The sequence below is a fragment of the Tenrec ecaudatus genome, chromosome 1 (genome assembly GCF_050624435.1).
Source record: "Tenrec ecaudatus isolate mTenEca1 chromosome 1, mTenEca1.hap1, whole genome shotgun sequence".
Taxonomy (NCBI): domain Eukaryota; kingdom Metazoa; phylum Chordata; class Mammalia; order Afrosoricida; family Tenrecidae; genus Tenrec; species Tenrec ecaudatus.
In genome coordinates, this window is record NC_134530.1 from 124,114,677 (window position 1) to 124,137,344 (window position 22,668).

The 22,668-nt window shown below is 50.0% G+C and overlaps 1 protein-coding gene across 1 annotated transcript in view; it reads right to left on the minus strand.

Moving 5' to 3' along the window:
* The window catches only part of TGFBR3 (transforming growth factor beta receptor 3), a 218,802-nt gene that overhangs the window by 123,741 nt on the left and 72,393 nt on the right, over positions 1–22,668 (minus strand). The window contains exon 3 of the mRNA XM_075558367.1: positions 6,170–6,354. Coding sequence (XP_075414482.1) covers positions 6,170–6,354 — 185 coding nt within the window. The remainder of the gene's footprint in view (positions 1–6,169; positions 6,355–22,668) is intronic.

Genomic DNA, 22,668 nt, shown 5'->3' on the forward strand with positions numbered 1-22,668 from the left:
CACACACAAACTTAAATGCTAGAAACAAAGGTGTTGCATTCTGGGAGTCAGGAAACAGCCCGAGGCCCCACCTTCTGCAATTTAACCGAGAGGATGGAAACTTTTAACTTCTAAATCAAAAGGCTTTCCGTTGCTAGCTGCTCTCAAGTGCAGGAGTCCTGCTGGCACGGTGACTAAAGCCCCCAGTCGCTCACCAACCCCCCACCCCAGCCTCCCCGGCAGCTCTCTGTAAGAGAACAATGTGCAAGTCTGTGTCCGTAGCTTGACAGGCTTGGAAACACCTTGTTCAGGTCTGTTCTTGGGGGTCACCAAGAGTCGGTTTTGGCCCTCAAGTCAAGCCTGAGCCACGGAGCCCTGGTGAGCGGAGCAGAACTGCACTCTGCGGGGCTCCCTTTCGGAGCCGGTCCTGAGTGCGCCTGGGTCCATTCCAACCGCCCACCTTTCAGCGAGTAGTGGAGGGTCAGCCATCTGCTGCACACAAGACTGCCCCAAAGGGCACTCACTCACGGCCACGGTCCCGATAGGACAGGGTGGAACCGCCCCTGTGGGCTTTCCGAGACTGTCACTCTTTCCAGGAGGAGACCGGTGATCTTTCTCCTAGGACGGTTTCGTGGAGGGGGGTTTGTTTTGTTCTGATTTAATATCATGGTGAAATCAATGGCACAAGCCCCACTTACTCTCCAAGATGGTCTGCTCTCTCGGTGCTCTTTGCCCAGTTCTCCCTTCCCTGTGGCCCCCGTGTCTTTCTGGAGCTTCCTGCCCGCTACCACGGCTGGTGTTTCTCCCACCAGTGGTTTCCCATGAGCAGCGTGGGTCAGCGTGAACGACGACAGCTCTGGGTCTCTGCGGTTCTGAGCAGCACCCAGAGGGAGGCCGGTGCATTGCTAGAGGGGGAGTTTTTATACCTTATTGTAACCAGAGTGTTTCTGATCGAAATTCTCTGCTGGCCTATAAAACTGTTTATCTAGCTAAAAGTGTGACTGTTTGCCCAAATCACGTCAACCTGCTGCAGCGATTACTTCCAGGTGTGGGCCCCTGCACCTCCTCCACACGGGGGGTCAGGACAGAGTGGGAGGTTGGGGAAGGGACGATGTATCATAGATTGGGATGCTGACCCTACACCAAGCCAAGCTGAGAAAATGGGGTTGCTTTAATAGCTCCCTCACATTTAGAGCTGACACCGTCAAAAAGAACTGCCAAAACAACAACCCCAAATCCCACTGCTACCATCGCACAGTGACTCCCTGGGGCAGAACAGACCTCCCCCTTTGGGTTTCCGAAGATGTGAATCATTGTGGGTGAGTCACAGGCAATTCATATGGTCTTTCTGTCCATGTGGCTAAAGTCCTGGCATGGAGGACTTGCTCTACCAATGGACAGGAATGGTGTGAGGTTAAAACCTCACCCGAGTAGAGGATGTGAAGCAGGCCACGCCCTTTGCTTCCTTGGGGCACCTCTCACTGCCTTAGCAGAATGAAGCCACCATCCTTTGGGGGTGGAGATCCTGGTTCTAGCACACCACACCTCACCTGTAAAGTCATCCGTCTATTTCCTGACTGAGCGTTAGTAAAAAGCAAGAAGACCCGCTGAGACTTTTGAGCCTTTGACTTCTGACTCTGATCCCTGCATTTGGATTTGGACTGAATGTCACCACAGGAGACATTCCTCAAAGTTTCGGGAGTGTTTGTGAGACATGAGGGACTATGCTCAAGGAGGGGGGCGGGTGGACAATGGAGACTAGCTTCTTGGAAGAGCTGGACGTTTGGGGTAACTTTAATCTCCAACTCCTTGGCACTAGTCTGGCATTAAGCCTTCTAAGAGAAATGATTACCACAATGGGGCTTTAAATAGCTCACCTAGTGGGTTAGAACTGCTGACCGTGCAGTTAGCAGCTCAATGTGTAACCCACTTGGCCATCAGCGCTCCTTGGAACACACAGTGGCCATTAAAGTCAAAGCCAAGGGTGGCCAGGAGCCAGTGTGGCAATTCTTCTGCTAATTTGTAAGCAACGTGTTAATCATTTCATTTAGAAAATAAAATTTTTGCCTTTAATACTTAGTAGAGATGTGTACAAAGAGGCTGCTTCTAGTTCTTCCACCATTCTCTAAAATCAGGTCAACTCTGATTTCTAGCAAAGACCACATGATGACAACTTTATAAAAATCCAATATCAACAAAAGGAGTTGGGTGAATTTACATTGGAGGAAGAAGCAATGTTGTTTGGGGGCTGGGGTTTTTTTTTACAGCAAATTGAGCCAAGGTAAACTTTATGGGCCAATTAGAACATTGGCAAGTCAGATGATTTTTTTCCCCCAAACAGATTAATTGAAACATAATTCACATATCATAAAATTCACCCTTTTAAATTAAGTGTAAATCTCAAAGTTTTATATTATGTTCACAGGGTCATATAAGCATCGCCACAATCTAATTTTAGAACACTTTCTATGCCCCCACAGAAGCCTCACGTTCATTAGAAATCAACTCCAATTCTTCCCTCCCCCTTGCCCCAGTCACAGCGTCTACTCATTTACTCTCTATCTCTGTGACCGTTTGTCCACCCTGGAGACTTCATACACGTGGGATTATGCCATAGGTGATCTTTCGTAACTGAGTTCTTTTCTTGGCACAATGTTTTCCAGGTTCATCCATGTTGCAACACATGTCAGTACTTCATTCTTTTAACTGCTGAATCATAATTCTACTAGAGCAGCCGTTCTCAACCTGTGGGCCGCCACCCCTTTGGGGGGTCTGACGACCCTTTCACAGGGGTTGCCCGATTCGTAACAGTAGCAAAATGACAGTTATGCAGTAGCAACGAAAATAATGTTATGGTTGGGGGGGTCACCACCGCATGAGGAACTGTAGGAAAGGGTGGCGGCGTGAGGAAGGGGTATGTGGATATACAGATTGTAGTTATCTCCTGAAGAGTTGAGGAACATGCATGTTGTCACGAGTTTGGGCTATTAGACGTATCTCTGCTATAGATGCTCACGGACAAACCTTGTGTGGGTCTCTGCTTTCGTTTCCACGTGGCTGAGGAGCAGAACTGCTTGGTCAGACATATGGCACGAGTGATTTGATTTGAACTGCATGACAGTAATAGTGAATCTCCACAGTCAACAGGAAAATGGCAAGAGTTCTTGAACACTTCCTCCCCCTCAAAATGGCCCACCCACAAACACCCTCCATGTAAGGCCCTGCTTTGCTGGTATCACCCTCTGCCCACCCAGTCTATGCCAAAGACCCGGGGTCCACTAGATAAGAGCAAATGAAGGCCAGAAGGCCAGCACTCGTCTGTCAGTTGGTCAGACTAGACTGTGGTAGCTTGTATATGCCTTTGTTGTTGGAAGCGATGCCAGCAGGGTGACCCACGGTTGTTCTAAGAAGTACAGCCAGACGGCGCCTCAGAAGGGTGGTGAGACTGTCGCGCTGACTTTGGCCATGTTCTCAGGAAGGAAGAGTCCTGGGGGAAGGAGATCCCGCCTGGCGGTCAAGGAGCAGAGAAAGGCCGTCGAGGCAGATGGACGCAGTGTCTGCAGTAAGGCACTCAAACACAGCCAAGACGGGGACAAATGGTTCGGAATTGGGCAGTGTTCTGTTCTGTTGTACAGAGTCTGTATAATAACAAGGCAAAATGGAATTGGGAAGGTAGCAGGGGAGACCAACCTCTCAATTGGGACAGGGCTCCTTGGGGGCATGGCCTATGTGAAGACACATTTTGGAGGACTGACTTCTCTTTCTTACCCTTCTCCTGTTTCCTGCTTACTTGGATCTCCTTGTCTGGCTGTTGGGGTGAGTGGCCCTTGTAGCCTTCCAGCCCTGGGAGCTGCTGGAACCCTGCTGCCATGTTCCTGCTGACCTCAGATCCATGAGACACTGCACCCACCAGCCTGTGATCTCCCAGCTTTCACTTCTCCTACCTGCCTCATCACCTGGCAGTGTGTGAGTCTGGAGGGGCCTCCAGCTAGACTGGCACTCATGGACTTGAAAGTTCTTTCTTAAACACTGGTTTTGTTTCTCTAGAACAGGGGTCCTCAAACTTTTTAAACAAGGGGCCAGTTCACTGTCCCACAGACCCGTTGGTGGGCCGGACTATAGTTTAAAAAAACACTGCGAACAAATTCCTATGCACACTGAACATATCTTATTTTGAAATTAAAACAAAACAGGGCAAAAAGCATCTGGCGGGACAGATAAATGTCATTGGCGGGCCACATGTGGCCCGCGGGCCGTAGTTTGAGGACCCCTGCTCTAGAAGATCCAGCCTTATACAATTATCGAAAAAATCTTATTTCACACAGGACTGAACTACAACCATCTAATTTGTAAGGGTTCCCAGAGAGGGAGCTAATGGAGTTTACCTCGGTTGCAGATTGTGAGAACTATCTCCAAAGCGTTCACCCAATCACAGTCATACACACACAGAGGAAGAAGAACAGCATTCAGGCTATTAGAAAAGTGTTGGACACTGAATCGTGTAAGTCAAAACGGTTAGATTGGCCTATGTTCTGCCGTACATGTTTTCAACAAGCAATGAACTTGAAACACTTTTTAAATCTTAGCGACTACCTTCTACTGACTTCCAGTCCTCCTCACTGGATGCACTCTGGCCCCGGGATCAGCTGAGTAGGGCCATGTCCTGAGGTGCCCGCACTCTCATCTAATAAACCCAGTGCGGAGCGTCCTGCTGTCAGTCCTGCAGGTATTTTTCTTTTACTTCTGAAGTCTTAGTTGACTTTACTTCCGGAGCCCACACAGTCCTGCACAACTTAACAGCCAACACCCTCTGCCACCGCTGCTGCTTCCATAACAGCAGCTTCGGACTCTCTTTCCCTCCTCGGTGCCTCTGAGAGATGCACATATAAAATGAGTGATTACGGCTGCCGAAGAACTGCTGGAGTCAGCAACGCCTCATAGGAACTGCGCCCTCCTCTCCTCCCGCCGCAAACCCTCCCCCAGAAGTGAAGAATTGCAGGCGGAGTGCTGGGAGAAGGCGCGCTGACCTGAAGTATGTGTTGCAGAAACAATGGCAACCAACCAAGAGTTTTAGCAATAATTTCCAACGTGGCTCAAAAGGTTAGATGATCTGTCTTTGAAAAGCGCCAACTCCACACACTTTCTCGAGATTAAAATCGGGTTGTTTTTCCTTCTCAACTCCTCCCCTCTCCTGTCCTACTCCATCAACCCCTCCATCTAAAATAGGAGGAGGAGGAGGAGGAAGAGGAGGAGGAGGACGTGTGGGGAGGCTCTGGAAATGAACTTTCTTGACGAGAGAAGGCTCACAGCTAGATTTCCCACTGCATTCGCCTGCTTCCCTGGACTTCCCTGTGACGGGCCCACACTGTTGTTTCTCTCACTGGGGGGGATTCCCGCTCCAATGATCACCTGTCGGACACACAGGGAGTCAGGGTAACACCGTGCATAGAGCTGGCGGGATGTATCTTCCGAAAAGAAGCAGGATGGCCAGGCAGCCACCACCCTGGCCAGTGCTGAACTACGGGAAAGAAGAGGCCATTCCTCAGTTTGAAGGTGGTGATGATGGGCAAGGGTGTGACCTCTACCTCGGTGTCCCCACCTGTGAAATGAGGCTAGTGACAGAACTCCCTGGGGTGAGTGTGAGAGACTGTTCTGAAGAATATCTCTGAAAATAATAATAAGATGCCACATCCCTCTGCGATGTCTTTTCCCATCTTGCTCTGTGCCTTCTCTTTTATTCTTTCCCCGCTTTGTCCTGAGCCCACTGCTCCCCGCAGGAATGTTCTTCTTGCCCCTTCCTTATCCCACAGGGGCAATTTAGAAAACCAGACAACAACAGAGAAAGCTCACTGCCATCGAGTCAGGGTTTCCAAGATCAAACCTCTTTGCAAAGTAGAAAGCCTCATCTTTCACCCACAGAGCAGTAGGTAGTTTCGAACTGCTGATCTTGCGGTGAACAGCCCAACTCGTAACCCACTATGAAGTTCTTATGAACATTCTTGCCTACATGGGGGGAGAGGGGACAGGGGAAGCCAAGCAATCTCTAGAGAGGAGTCCTGTCACCCCTCCAAAGAGAAACCCTTCTCTCGCCAGTATACATTGTTTCTTGTTCCCCAGCACCCTTGCTGGACCCCAGAACGGAAGGAAGGGCCTCTTTGTTCACCCTACTTTAGTGGACCGCTGGGCCTACCTCTGTGGGTGGCTGGCCGGGCCTCTTGTCCGTGGCGCGCAGGTTCAGGATGTGCACCTCCTGCGGCAATGAGGTTGTGCCCCTGCTGGCGCAGCCTGACAGGACAGTGAAGCTCTCCATCAGGGCCTGCACGGGATGGGAGGCGTTCACGGGCGACAGTTCACAGCGAGGCCCGGGTTCAGGACCTAGAGAGAACAGAACACAAACCCTCAGAAACGATGAAGAACTCAGCTTCCAAAACCAAACCCCCAGCTGAGGAGCCAACTGCAACTCATGGCGACCCCCACCCCCATCCCATGCACTACAGAGCAGAACTGCTTCGCGGGGTTTCTTGGCTGTAATAGCCAGGTCTTTCTTCTGTGGCACATATGCGTGGGTTTGAACCACCAAGCTTTATAGTAGTAGCTGAACACAAACCAGCTGAATACCACCCTTGGGACTTTTCTGGATGACCAGAACACTGCCAGCACATAAAGAAACTTCTCCGGTAAGTTGTTCCCAGAACGAAATAAGGGGAAAAAGAATGCTACCCTAGTCTTCTAAAGCTGAAGTCTCTGAACATTTTTGGGGTGATTTTTGATATGTATTTGTAAGTCACCAGGATGAGGAAACCTCCCATTTGACATCCGCATTCATCCGTTCCTTCCTCTCTGAGTAGAAAATGGAAGATAAATGGAATTAATTGCCTAAGCCCCTGGTAATATTATGCATAGAAATGTAATATTATGTATAAAACTCACACTCTCACTTACTCACTGCTTTTGAGTTGATTCAAACTCATAGTGACTCTGTAAGACAGGATAAAACTTCTCCTGTGAATTTCCAAAACTGTAACTCTTTACAGAAGTGGAAAGCTTCATCTTTCTCCCTTGGGGAAGCTGGTAGTTTTGAACTTCTGGCCTTGTAGTTAGCAGTCCAACAAGTAACCAACAAGTATAACACTACAGCCCCCCAAAAGCAAGACTCCGGTACTAAATTTCAAGACCTTCCCCCTTTTAGGGAAAGCAAAGCCAAAGTACAAGCAATACAGGCCATCAGAGCCAGAGTTACAGAGCAGGGATTGAGCCAAGGGTCAGAAAAAGTCCTCCAGAAGGGGGGTGGGCAGGAGTGGAGCCTGAAACAGACAAAGCAGTGCTGGTCATACGTGGTCCCTGCTTCCCCATTCTTCTTCCCTCCAACGACTCACACCTTAAACTCAATCTGTCTATTCCTCCCCATCGCTCCTTCCTGAAGGCCCTACTGCCAACCCGGAACCACGCCAGTCATCACCCAGTCGGAATCAGCTCAGGGTGGCCACCCGTGTGTCAGAGTAGAGCAGTGTGCCCAGCGTTCTGAAGGGCTGGCCTACCCCGAGGAGGCCTTCCTTCTAGGGAGCCTCTCACCTTTGTGCAAGCATCCGGGAAACGGAGGACCATTTAACGACTGCACCACGCCAGGACTCCTAGACATGCTCCCTAAAGGCGCCGGGGGCCTCCAACTCTGTGCCACCTTCCCAGCCGCCTACTCACCGCCACCGAGTCAATGCTGGCTCCTAGCAACCCGACAGGACAGAGTTGGACTGCCCTGTGGGTTTCCAAGACAAACTTTTTTGGGGAGTAGAAAGCCTCCTCTTTCTCCTGAGTAGCGGCTGGTGGTTTCGAACTGCTGAGCTGGCATGAGCCACTATGAAATCAAGGTTCCCTTTCCTAAGTTCCACTTTATGGTTATTTCCCATGCAAATGGCCTCTCCTCTCTCCCTTGAGAACAGCCCATCCACTGAATGAAGCCTGAATGCCTTTGGGGGCTACAAAAGTCCATTCTTGATCCGGTCCCTTCCTATCCACCCCCCTCGAGCATACCACGCTGGTTCTCAAGGCCATGTCTTTACCCGAGGTTGCCCTGGCTCTTCCATTACCACTCGAACTCCACGCCTGCCCTTACAAACATCCCCCATCAGCCAGCTGAGGGGCAGCTCCTCCTCTGCCTATCTTTCCTGCCCTCTCTCCTGGTTCGTGGACACTGTAACAGCCTCTGGCGCTGGTGAGCAGCCTTCCAGAGGCTGCTGCGGGACTCATGTCTACATCCTCAGTACACACCACAGTGCCCTCTGACAGAGCAGATGCTCAGAAAATACCTGTTAAGTGAATAAATGAATCAGAGAACTTAAAAACCACCAACAACCGCAAAAGCCCCCTCTGCTCTAGGCACGTGGATTTGGCTCTTAGAACCAAATGTGGACAATCAGGTGCTAAGTGACGTGAGAATCCACTGCACTGGGCTGTCACCTCCCACCCTGGACTTGCTATTACTTTCTCCATTCCACAGCTGAGATTAGGCCTTCAGGACACAACACTGGCACCACCACCACCACCACCACCACCACCACCACCACCACCACCACCTCCACCACCACCACCACCACCACCTCCACCACCACCTCCACCTCCACCACCACCACCTCCACCACCACCACCACCTCCACCACCACCACCACCTCCACCACCTCCACCACCACCACCACCACCACCACCACCACCTCCACCACCACCACCACCACCACCACCACCACCTCCTCCACCACCACCACCACCACCACCACCTCCACCACCACCACCTCCACCACCTTCACCTCCACCACCACCTCCTCCACCACCACCACCACCACCACCTCCACCTCCACCTCCTCCACCTCCACCACCACCTCCTCCACCACCACCACCTCCACCACCTTCACCTCCACCACCACCTCCTCCTCCACCACCACCACCACCACCACCACCACCTCCACCACCACACACACACACACACACACACACACACACACAGACTTCCATCCCAAGGCAAGGCAGGTCAAAGACCTGAATGGAGGTGTGTCTGTTGCTCCTCCACATCACTGAGATACTCGCTAGGACTGCAGCCAGGTCGAGACTGCGCGCCCGGTTCCAAGCCGGCCAGCCCTGCGCCAGCACCTCTCCACCAGGAGCAGGCGGCCTGCCTGGTGCTCCAAGTCTATTTCAGGAGGGACAGAAATTAACCAGCTGATAATGCCTATCTAGTCTGAAACGAAGTCGGAGCGTTCTCTAGTAATCACTGCCACCCTCCGGCTGCTGCACTCTGCCCAGCTGCTTTCCCAGAAGGCACGGGCGGGGCAGGCAGCAAAAGCAGGAGGCACTGAAGCCCGTCCCCAGCCCCTGCCAGGCAAGCAGGGCGGCTGTGTGCCCTCCTCCGTGCCCCTCCGCAGCCACAGAGAGCCGCTGGGAGACTCAGAGCCCAGGGCTCCGGAGAAAGTCTCCAGCGCCGCTCCAGCTGCAAAGAAGCCCTTGGATAGAGAGAGGTTCTCGCACAGGAAACTCTCTGAGGGTCGGATCGCTTCCCGCCATGAATTCACCCTGTCCGCCATGTCAGCACAAAGAAAATTATTTCTCCATGCCATTCTTGTACAAGTGAACCACCACTGTGAGGGCCAGAGTCCACCCGCAAGCGCACGCTCCCTAAAACCTTGCCATCAGCTTCCCTCGCCCTCCCCTGCTTCCCCTCCACTCACCTGCACCTGGGGCCGGCATGCAAATTCACGGAGGATGAGCTAGCAGCCAAGGAGGGAGGGGGCAGTCCTAGTGGGCGCCCGAAGGCTGGGCCAGGCTCCCTTTGCCCTCGCGGCTATGAGCTCTCCTGGCCACGTGGTGCCGACTGCTAAGTGCTTCCAGGGCATTCCCCGCGCAGTGACTCGCCGTCCAACAAAATGAAGTGCTGTTGGGTGGGCACCGTGCTCACAATGGCTGCTGTTTGAGGCCAGCATGGCAGCCCAATGCGTCCTTCTGTTTTTGCTGAGAATCTTCCTTTTTCCACTATCTAGCTTGCCCCGAGGGATGTCTTCCTCCGGGAATCAGTCCCTCCTGAAGCCAGGTCCAAAGTCCATGAGGCAGAGCCTGGCCATCCTCACTTACAAGGAGCAATCTGGCCGTGCCCCCTCAAAGACACGTGCATTTGTTCTCCGGGCAGCTCAAGGGACTTTCGACAGTCTTCACCAACACCGCCATTCAAATGCAAACATTCTTCTGTTGTCTTCCTCAGTTATTGTCTAGCTCTCACACACACAAGGACACCTGAGTCCGCAAAGGAGCATCTCTGTTCTCTTTAGACGCCTCAGCGAGGTCTTCTGCAGAAGGTTTCCCAGCTCACTACGTTGTTTGGGTCCTAGCAGCGGTCCCATGGGCAGTGAGAGTCAATCCAGGTAAACTGAAGTCCTGCCAACCGCATTCTTTCCTCCATTCATCACGACGTGGCCTATGGGCCCGGGATTTGTATTCTCTGTATGTTGAAGTATCGTCCATACTAAAGGTATTTGGCATTTCTCAGTAAATGCTTCAAAATCACCTTCACTCTCAACAATTAAGGTCATGTTATCTGCAATGTCCCAGGTCGCTCAGGAGTCTTCCTCCAACCCCGACGCTGCATTCTTCTTCTTCTAATCGAGCTTCTGATATTTTTGAGGGTAGGGATTGAATAAGCAGGGTGAAAGGACACACCCCTTTCATACCCCTTTCCTGATTTGAAACCACAGATTCCCTTTATTGTGCTCAAACAACGGCCGCTTGGTCGGCCTACGGGTTTTACGAGCACCATACAGTGTTCTGGAATTCTCTTTTTGCAATGTTGTCCACAACCAGTTGTGATGCACGCAGTTGAAAGTCTTTGCATCGCAAATCCAAACTCCCTGCCAGTGAGTGGGCTCCGAGTCACGGCAACCCTCTCGGAGAGACCAGCAGGGCCCCCACGGGTTTCCGAGACTGTCACTCAGCATGGGAGTGGAACGCCTCGCACAGGTAAACATCTTTCTGTTTTCCGCTGCTTCCCGCCACGATCTACCTGACACCAGAAATGGTATCCCTCACGTCACACCCTATTCGAACCCCAGCTTGAATGTCTGGCAGCTCCGCTACAACTATTTATTAGTGATGTTGGTCAATTCTTTCCACTTTCCAGAGGGTTATCTTATTTAGAGTGGGCCCACACATGGGTCTCTTCTCGCCAGTTGGCCAGGCAGCTGTCATCCAAGTGTCTTGACAGAGATTAGCGGGGGCTGCTGGCATCGTATCCATTTGCTGAAACATCTCAATGGATATTCTATCAATTCCGAGAGACGGCTATATATTCAGTACTGCTTGGGCTTCTTCCTTCAAGACTATCAGCTCTTGCTCACACACTATCCCTCCTAAAATGACTCGCTGAATGTCAACAAGTTATTTGGGGTGCAGGGACTCTGTACATCTTCCACCTTCCTCTGATGCTTCCTGCCTCATTCAATAGTCTGCCTGTTTTTGGACAGAGCAACACCAGTGTACAACAGAACAAAATGCTGCTTTGGTGTTCGAAGTTTGTGAGATGAAGTCCTGCCTTCCTTGCTTTATCTGTTACAGCAGTTCTTAACTATAATGGAGCATGCGTGCGTGCACACGCACACCCACGCACACACGCCTTACCTCATACAAACACACACCTCTTACCTCAAACAAAAAGTAACTCGTGGATCCACAACCTAAATAGAGAGCTACAACCAGATAATTCTTAGAAGAAAACATAGCTCTGTGTGTGTGTGTGTGTGTATGTAAACTCTTCAAGACAATGGATTCTTAAAGGAAAGAGCAAACGATGCTAGGACACTGCCACGTCCCCTAGTTGCTCCTTTCACTCTTTACCCAATATCACAAAAACACCAATCTTACATTTTTAGAAAAAGGAGTAAGAAAGAACATCAAGATGAAAGAAGTAGCACTATGCTTGCTAAGAATCAGAATCCAGCTGGGACTTCCCCCACCCTCAGTTGACACCAAAGGCAAAAGATGCAAACCTGGTTTTTCCTCTCTTCCCAGACACTTTGTTGGCAGCGACCTCCCCAGGCGACACACCAATCCCTTACCTCCCTCCCCAGCAACCCCCACCCCAACCTCATCTGCCACCTTCTGTCTGAGACCCAAGTCTTCCTGCCCCCCTCCTTCTACCACAGCCTCGCCACAGGAACCAATTTCCCTCCTTCCCCTTCGGCCTCACAGTGGCTCCATAATCTGTCCACCCAATGCCTGACCACGTCTCTCTGAGAGCAGCTTCCGCCTGGGCACAGGGTGAGCCACACCACAGGCTGCACCACACAGGTAACCCGGCCGCTATGATTCTCTTGACCACCACAGAATCCAAGTGCAGACCCACCTCACAGCCACGGAGGCCCAGACACCAGGAGAACATGCTCAGAGGCCCTGTCTGGCTCCGCTGCTAGCTTTTGTGGCCACCTGTGGGTTACGGAGCTGCAAGTGCAGGCCTCACCGACAGACAGCCTCAGGGGGCGGGAGGTTCTCTTGCGGCTACGGACGGAAACCCACAGTCCTCCCCTCTTCTACGCCTTCTCCTCCCACAGCCAGCAGCAAGTGAGCAAAAGCGATGCTCTGGTCACCATCCCGGTCAGCCCAGCAGGGGCTGTGTTACCGCAGGATGATAAAGAAAGATACAGGCCGGAAGCACCAGTATTCATGAGCACATATTCCTGTTAACCCCGCACCATGCTGCGTCACGACAAGGCATTTTCATAGAAACTTATCTGAAGTCTCACTGATAAGTGAGGATAAAGACATCCCCACGCGATGAAGTGGGTATACGCGAGACACGTACTACCCCAGGACACTGTCGAGAAACTGGGGTGCAAGCAGGTTAAGCAAATGGTTCCGAGGCACTGGGCTGGGTGTGTATCTCGGTAAAGTGCTACACACACAGCTCCCCCTCCAGGGGCACCTCAGTACTGCCTCCTGTTCTGCATGTATCTGTCTACTCCTCCCATGTTGTACGCGTCTGTCCAGTATTTGGGGGGTTGTTATATTCCCAAAGAAATCTGTTTCCTCTTGGCCTCAAGACTGAACTGTGTTTCTCCTTTCTCAAGAAACCCGGCCTCACAACCTCACTGGCTGGTTTGTTAATTGTGTGTAACTGTCCTCCTCACGCATGGCCTGCAGGCAGGTTCGGTTCTCCCCGGTCACTGCACCCCCGTTGGCAGCCAGGTCAAGGAGTCTCTGCCTCTCTTCACCTTCCAGACGCTACTTCTGCTGACTAAACACGTGCACTGACCTAGAAGGCAGCACGTGGAGGGAAGCTTGCCCGGTGCCCAGACCAAGGCCACAAGCCGGCCTCCTTTGCAAAGCGAGCTCCAGCCACCACGCGGGTTGTCCGGCAGCTGGGCCCCCGGGGGTACTGGTGTGAAGTCTGGGGTGGGACCCTAGGCCTCCCCTCAGTGATAAGCCAGGGCTTAGCTCTGTGTGTGCAGTTACCCTTCTCTGGACCACACACTTTGTAGACCTGGCTTCTAATCCTCCCAACACCATGGCGAAGCCAGTGCTAACACCCCCTACGTTGGGTGGTGAAAACTGGGGCTCAGAGAAGCCAAATAACTTGCCAAGAGTCACTCACTACCAGTAAATGGCAGGGTGGGATTTGAACCTAGACCTGTCAGATTCCAATGCAAGTCCCAGCTCTCCCTGTCTACCTATGTCAAGGCACAACCTGCTTCTCCTGCTCTTTCCCATCCCTGGTGAACACATTCACAGGGCAGACCGTAATCCACATCTGGGATCTGCTGGGAGAGATGTAAACAGACAGATAGCTAGAATCTGCTAAGTTCACCCTTGCAATCTTTGAGTTAACGTAATTCAGCAAGTTAAGAGAAAGCATAAATTCATGTCCCATTCTACCAAACATCTTTTTCACTATACTTGCATCTCTGGACACATGGGAAATGGCCCTGAGATTTGGCTGTAACATCAGTGTCTAAATCCCCAGTTCTACTTAAGGGGGGGGGGGGCAAGCAATGCAAATGGACTCACCCTCTCACTGTGTCCTTAAGCTGCCACACAGCGTTCCAGTCTCAGTTACAGAAGCCCATGGCCACCCTGGCTACAGGCCAGCACCAAGACTTGACAGTGCAGACAAGGCACTCGGGAACCGATGCATATGCTACACACACTTCCAATTTAATCTGTCCCCAAAGAAATTACCAGAGTCACACCTCATGGAACATGAAGCAAATTATTTGGGGGCAGGGTACTGTTCGGGGGGTAGGGGAGGTAAAATAAGTAATTTTCACATTTAATATACGTGATCTTTAAGCACTCAAAATACCACCACATACCACATTGACACAAACATCTGGTACCTATTCCGCATAATTTCCAGCACGCTGATTCCCCATATCACCCGGGTCCTAATGAAGAGCGTGTGTTCAGTTGCCATAAAAGTGGTAAAGATGCAGAGGGAATCAGGAGGTAACTTTATAGTGTGGGACCCAGGCATCGCAGTGGGGAAATTTTATTCCAACAACACTATTGGCTAATAGGGTTTCTGTTATTGTCCCATGGGGAATTCTGCAATGCTGTCAGCTGCAAAGAGGGACAGACTCCCACAGATTTTAGGACTGGGCACTGCTAGATCTATTCTGCCCTTGAGCCGAAACCCTCTCTTTCCCCCATGAGATGCAAGAATCTGTAAGAAAGGGCACATAAATTGGATGCTGCCTGGCACTCCAGGTAGATGCAGCCCTGCCTGGCTCTCCCTGAGCTGGATGGAGGATTTACAATCACCATGGTAGGAGGCCCAGCAAAGCTCCAAGGGCAAAAGGCACCTGGAAGACAGTGGCTCCCAAGCCGCGCGAGTGTACACACCATAGGCTTGTGATTGTACAGCCTTACGTCCCAGCTCGTTGATCTACAGGCCCTCGGGATAACGTTAGGGAATGGACCTTAAACCCCAGCAGGGGCCCTTCCCCCGCAGCCAGCCAGGGATCGTCAACCACAAACCTTGGCAGAAGAGTCCTAAACCCTGCAATACGGATTTCTCAGAAAGAAAGAAAGGACCAGGTGGTTTTTTTTATGAGCACAACCCCTTAGGCATATCTTCTCATAGTTTCTTTCATGCCCCAAGAGAACATCCAAATCCAAATCTTCTTGACAAAGCAACCCTCTTCCAAGAAGTCAACCGCCAGCTTGATGGGCAAAAACCCAGCACATATTTCTGTATTGTTGTGTTGAAAGCGTGATGCGGCCATGTCAAAGAATGGCCTCGCGTTCAAATTGTGTTTTCAGATGTTCGATTGGAGTGAGGGTCAGGGATTCTTTAAGAGGCCGCACTCTCCACGTTGGGAAGCGTCAAGGACTGGCTCTCCACAAGACGGAGGGGGGGCGGGGGTCTGGACTTCGTGCTGTGGTTTGGTCTGGTTCGCAGTTTCTCTGGGGGCTCTTCCCAGCAGTCACCACTGGGCATGAAGAGAAGCGTCCTCGTACCAGAGAAGCAGAGAGCTCGGTTGTCCATCTAGAGCAGGGGTTCTCAGCCTCCCCGACGCCGCGACCCTTTCATATAGCTCCTCGTGCTGTGGCAACCCCCCCCAACTGTAAAACTATGTTCATGCTACTTCTTAACTGTCATTTTTCTACTGTCATGAATCGGGTGACCCCTGTGAACGGGTCATCTGACCCCCAAAGGGGTCTCAACCCACAGGTTGAGAACCACTGCTGATCCAGCTCCACCTCTACGTGGTGACCTGACTTTGTTTATAGGCTTCTCTTGCTTTCTCACCCTATCACAGACTTGACTTGTCTATCAAACGGGACACTCGACAGGAAAGTGCTTGACAAAGTTAATGCAGTACTAGAGACATACAATCCCCCGAGGGAAGGAGAAATAAGTGAATGAAAACATTTTCTCCAATCGAAAAAAAAATGTTCTTTTTATGGGCTTTTGGAATGTTTATAAACTATGTAAGATAAGATGTTCTTACACTACTCCCTAGCCCCTACTCCTTCAACATTATTTCTAAGAACTGCACTGTGCAGATTTAAAATAAAACTGTGGACAGCAGGAGAGTAGAAATTCCTGTTCTCAGAGAACATTCCCTGGAACTGCAACTCCCAAAGGCGACAGTCGTCCACGTCGCCGCCTCCACAGAACTGTGGCAGTCCAGAAAGAACGTGATCTGGCTTCACCTCACCCAACCGCCTCTTGCTCTACTTTCAGTCTGTAAGCTGGGGTGTCTATTCCCATCCTTTGGACGAGAACCAAAGGAAATCGGGAATGGGGTAGGCACTGGCTAGGACGAAGGAGGTGAGAGAGTTAGCCTGCTGTTAATCAAAATACTAGAACTAAAACTTGAGATTGAGTTTGTGGAATCCAAAATGTAGCAATCCCTCCCCCTTGCAGCGCAAATCCCTTTGCAGCTTTAATCAGTAGGGATGCTCTAACTCAGGGAGGTGGTGAGCAAGACCTTTAAGTTAGGAGGCCAGGCATGAAGCATCCATCCCCCACTTAGATAAGCAATGGATGCTTCAGGGGATGGCGGTCTGGTAAACCCTGGGGAAGTGCACATGGATAATTATTCCCGGTGATGGTTACGAAACCTGCTTTCTCTCACATAGTTTGGGGTATTGTTTCCTCAGATCATTGCACAATCTGCTTTTTCTCACATAGTTCACGGGGCAAGACTTCCTTGGCTTTCACGGGGCTGTTGAAGCCGTTTGGAGGTAGCAAACCCCACTGTTGCATGCCTGCAGAAAAGCCTTAAGAGTTTCTTGAATCAGTCTGATCTTTGTCTTCGGCTGAAAAATAGTGAGAGGCAACCTGGGCCCTTGTTCCAGCAACAGATAAAGAACTCCTTGACGGGGAGGTTGACATTTGTAGGATATTATGCCTTGAAACGGCTCAGCACAGAGACAAGGAGAAATGTAGAGGTGGTTTGGGGGGCAGGAGAATATGGAATCTGTCCATCTATCATGTCTTTCTAATACCATCAGTTTGGGAAACACAAAATAACTGAAAAGGCATCCCTTCATTACAAGACAAACTCTCGCTTTATCTGGATTCAAACCATTAAACTCAATTATCTACATAATCCATGGAAATGATAACCTAACTCGTACTAAGGCAGCATTTTAGGGCAAAGATACCTTCCCTGCCTCCACATGCAGGTGCCACTTGCTGGTCTGGAAAGCTGTTTTGGTTGGACCCTGGGAGCCGATAGCACCTCCTTGGCCTATTCTCGAAACTCCAAACTCATGACCATAGAGTCGATGCTGACTCACAGGGTCCCTCTAAGACAGAGCAGCGCTGCCCCTGGAGTTTCTAAGACTGTAACTCAATGAGAGTAGAACGCTCCTTCTTTCTCCTGAGGGGGGCTGGTGGTTTCGATCAGTTGATCTTGCAGTTAGCAGCCGAACGGTAACCACTACTGCCACCTGGGCACCTATTACTAAACCTGCACTTAAACCTAGCACCATCACTAAACTGTAACCTTCTCCTTTTCACAACTACCAAAATCGTGTCTGAGTAGAGAGGAAAAGGATGGGGGAAGGGAAGGAGGGGATGCACCCAGATGCAAGGAGGTATAACGCAGGCTGCACGGGGCCCACCCTGGGAGTGGTGGGCTTCCTGCTAGGGCTGGTACCCTGGGTTTGGGGCTCAGAGTCACTGGGGATGGTCAGGGAAGGGAGGGAGGCGGGGAAACCACAACTGCTGGGGAGCTGAATTACAGGCTGTAACTACTGGCCCTGATTACAGATAGTAGACAAAAGATTAAAAAAGGAAAATCTACAAACTCTGGTTTGGCTGTGCAAAAGTATTGCTAATTACAGCCTTGTGTGCACACTGGGCCATGAATTGAAATCGGTTTACTTTAGGGGTTTTACATGTAATCAAGACACTCAGTGTCGGTTGTTAAAGGAATGAAGGAAGCACTTAGCCAAATTACTAAGCCTCAATGGACAACCCAGCTACAGGACGACACCATACTCCTTCCTCTTCGAGACAGCCAGTTCGCTCTCAAGTGCCCCTGTCCTCCTTGGAGGGAAAGTGTACGGGCGGGCGGCTAGTGTGTGGGGAGGTCTGCCTATACTTGGTCGCTGTGTGCTCTGGCTCCTTTCAGAGAAGCTAGGCAGCACGTGAGACCCTCTGGAGCTGGTGTTCCCAGCACCATAACTAGATGTGTTCTGTGTGGAAAGGGACACACCAGGCCGTACAGTGTCGAGAGGACTGTGCCCAGCACAGCCATCCTGGACCACTATCACATTTCTATACTTGATTAGATTCAGGGACACTTTAATTCTATGAAGGGACCCTGGTAGTGCAGTCGGGTTTTAAGCAGTGAACTGATATCCACAAGGTATGCAGTTCAAACCCACCAGCTGCCCTGAGGAAGAAAGCGGAGGCTGTCTGATCTTACAGATTTACAGCCTTGAAAATCCTATATAGGGTCACTTATCAATCTGATTCGATCCAAAGGCAGTGGGTTTGGATGTTGTGTCGTTAAGCGCATTGTGTGAAGTATCATTTCCCTTCATACTGGGCATCCGCTTTTAACCATAAACTACGCTTTCATGTATCTGGTCATCCTGTATCTCCTCTACTTGGCTGGAAGCTTCTTGAGGGCAAAGGCGAGTTGCTTTTTTGTGTATCCTGCACCCTCGTGGGTAGCACCATGCCTGGCAGGTAACAGTCATTCAAATACCCGTTGAATGAGAAGGTCATTAGTCAAAACCTGAAACCCAGGCTACTAATTCTCTATGGCAGTAGAATCCGTCTCTTAGGTTTATAACTCAGCCTTGCCACCTGGGCATCTGTAACCTGGAGGCTGTGACTTAACCGCTCCAGGTCCCCATTTTCTATCTATAAAATGTGGGATAATAGTACTCCCTCTGACTGCCATCGAGTCAATGCTGAATCATAGCGACCCCCTGTGGGTTTCTGAGACTGTAACAGGACTGTGTGCTGGCAGTGGGTTTCGATGAGGGGAGAATAATGTAAGGACGGGTGAGTTCAAGAGTCCTTTTCCTGAAGCCCCGGCTTTTGAACTTTTCTTATATGGCCTGTCACACACAGCCGGCGCTCTGCAATGGGGGTCACACAGGGTTCTAGGTCATGTTCTTTAGCATGCACGAAGACTTTTATACTAAAATTACAAGCCATCTTCTTTTACTTTTTACACTTACAATTTGCATTAATAGATGTGTACCCAAAAACATTGGCATTAGTTCACTAAAGGCAAACTAATTTGGAGGAATTTGTGATGTCGGCTTTTTTAAAAGCCTGCCATGAAATAAATCAAATGTTTTGGCCTCGGCTAGGCTGGGTCAACAAGCAGCTTCTGAAAAGATGGAATCAGCACAGAGGGAGCATTTTCATAGAAAGCCAGAGAGAACTTAAACAGACCCGTCATTTAAAAGGGATCAAATAACATTGTAGAATCTAAAGATAAGTACAAAATAAATTACCAAACCATTGTTTCATAATCAAACAAAAGAAAGGAAACCAGGATGATGCGAAATCTGTTCGAAAGCACACCTTCCGAGCATGCTCTTGCCGCACCCCACACAGTGGCGCACTGTCAGACGCACACCTGTGTCTGACAAAGCAACCTTTCAAAACAAATGTGCCCTACCATGTTTCTAAGCTGAGCTGGAAAGAAAAAAGTTCATTGCATTCGCTCAAAGAAGTGTCTGTTTTTCTGAAATCCATGTGTGTTATTTTGGGGAGAACTGCTCCTCCGTGTTTTTCCACTCTGGGTCAACGTAACTCCTCTCTTTTCCTCTCCAGTGCACCTTCGGAAACCACTCTGCCGGAGGGATTTCACCTTCTAGCACGCGGAGACCACTTCCAATACTTTCAGATGGTCAACCTGCAAAGAAATCCTTTGCGTGCCAGTTCCTCCAACAAAAGGGGCTTTCTTTCAAGATTTGACCAGAAGAAAGTAGCAAAGAAACATTAATTCGTTATTTAAAGTAATAATTAATTCCTTCTTTGGGGATTTCATATCTTATTTACTTCTGTCCACCTTAGTTTTTCCAGCCCAAACTCAGCACTACAAGATTGTGCCTACATGACTCAGCACTGCAATACCACACATGCATACATAAATTTTCCACATGATTCAGTCTCTAGCAGTTTTAAGAAAATAGTTAATTTAGTCATTTAGAAGGGGAAAAAAACCTACCTAAAATCTATTGCTTACATTAATTCCATCCTGGCCATCTTATATATTGTGAGTTCTTGGAAACTACTATATTATTTTACTTGCAATTTTAGGGCCATCATTAAGAATGCTACATATAGCTCATTAAAACTTGATGTCCTTGGACTTCCACTCAAATACTTACTCAATGCAAAAACACTGTGTTCTATTAAATTGCCATTCCATGATGCACACCTTCCTGACATCGCTGAAGACAAATACGTGCATAAGCAAATGTGGTGAAGAAAGCTGATGGTGGCCGGCTATCAAAAGATATAGCATCTGAGTTCTTAAAGGCTTGAAGGTAAACAAGCGGTCATCTGGCTCAGAAACATCAAAGCCCACATGGAAGAAGCACACCAGCCTGTGTGACCACGAGGTGGGTCCAGGTATCAGACATCAAAGAACAAAAAGCAGTGGGTGCCCACCTTCCGATATTATCACTGAAGACAAATGTGTGCATAAGCAAATGTGGTGAAGAAAGCTGATGGTGGCCAGCTATCAAAAGATAGAGCATCAAGGTTTGAGAAGATAAACAAGCAGCCATCTAGCTCAGAAGCAACAAAGCCCACATGGAAGAAGCACACCAATCTGTGTAACCACGAGGTGTCAAAGAGATCAGGTACCAAGCGTCAAAGAACAAAAATATCATATCACTGTGAATGAGCAGGAGTGCAGATTGGGGACCCAAGGCAACTGGACATCCCCTTACAGAAGGGTCGAGGGAAGGAGACAAGCCACTCAGGGTGCGATGTAGCTACGATGAAACATACAACTTTTCCTCTAGTTCCTAAATGTTTCTTCCCTCCCTCCCCCGCCACTATCATAATCCCAAGTCTACCTTACAAATCGGGCTAGACCAGAGGATGTACACTGGTACAGATAGGAACTGGAAACACAGGGAAACCAGGATAGATGATCCCTTCAGGACCAGTGCTGAGAGTGGTGATACCAGGAGGGTGGAGGGAGGGTGGGGTGGAAAGGGGGGAACCGATAACAAGGATCTACATATAACCTCCTCTCTGGGGGATGGACAACAGAAAAGTGGGTGAAGGGAAATGTCCGACAGTGTAAGATATGACAAAATAATAATTTATGAATTATGAAGGGTTCATGAGGGAGGGGGAAGCAGGGCGGGAGGTGGGAAATGAGGAGCTTACATTAAGGGCTCAAGTAGAAAGCAAATGTTTTGAGAATGATAAAGGCAACAAATGTACAAATGAGCTTGCCACAATGGATGGATTATGGAATGTGATAAGAGATGTATGAGCCCCCCAAAAAATGAATAAAAAGAAGGGGAGGGAGCTCACTGCAATCCAATCCATGCTGACGCATTGCGACCCTGTGGGCTAGAACAAAACTGCCCTGTAGGCTTCTAAGACTGTAACTCTCTATGGGAGTAGAAAGCCCGTCTTTTTCCTGTGGAGCAGCTGGTGATTTCGAACTGCTGACCTTGCAGTTAGCAGGCCACAGTGACCCCTATGCCACCACTTACAGAGTGACAGACATTAGCCTGTTTTTTACAGTGTTCTTAGGCGAGCACCTTCACATCAGAAACGCGGAGGCCATCAGTGCAGTCGTCTGTGCGGCTGTCAAGCTGACCGGGGTTCGCAGTTTCCAGCCTCAGACAGGCTAGGAAGAAAGGCCTCGTCATTCAATCCCGACGACCCGTCAATGAAAACCCCATGGACCACAATATGTGAGCCCCAGCCTCTCGTGGGCATGGCACTGGCTGGGCATCCTTTTGGTCCCTGTGCCTGGGCTTGCCATGAGTCAGGGGGGACCCAGTTGATCATAACTAACAACACAGCTCTTTGTAACTCACAACGTTTGGCTCCTCTCGAGGCCGCGCTCCAGGTGGAGGCACCTGCTGTAAAATCAGATCGAACCAGTGCAGTTGCGGCTGTGGGAGCAAAACCTGAGCAGACCCAGACTGCTCAAATGTGAGTGGCAGGAAGGCTTGCTGGAACGAGGACAACTATGGGTCCAAGCCCCACAACAGGAGAGCTGGGAGCACACTGCCCGACACTGGGTTATCCCTAGGACCAGGGAGAGCACCGCACAGAGCAGTGTGGTCAGTGCCATCGCTGGACCGGGCGTCGCTGCTCGAGTCTTGGCCTCTTAGGAGTGCCTGGTGCTGTGTAACACACACAATGCTCTGCTATTCTCAGAGGAAGGGCACGTGTCTAGCGGAGTACTGACCTATAGTTTTTCTCATTACAATTAGCACGGAAGTTTGCCCGTATTCTTTAAAGTTTGGATCCATTCCAGCGCCACTCTGTGGGCCATGATTTAACCAGCTGAACTGGTTTCAATGCCCTGCATAAAACTGCCGTTAGACAACAATAACTGACAGGATATAACAATGTTCATGACACTACCCACATGCTGAAGCAATGGGTTAGCCAATGGTTCAAACCCATCAACTGCTCCTCAGGAGGGAGAGGAGGCCACTTATTCCCAGGAAGACTCACGGTCTTAGAAATTCTTAGGA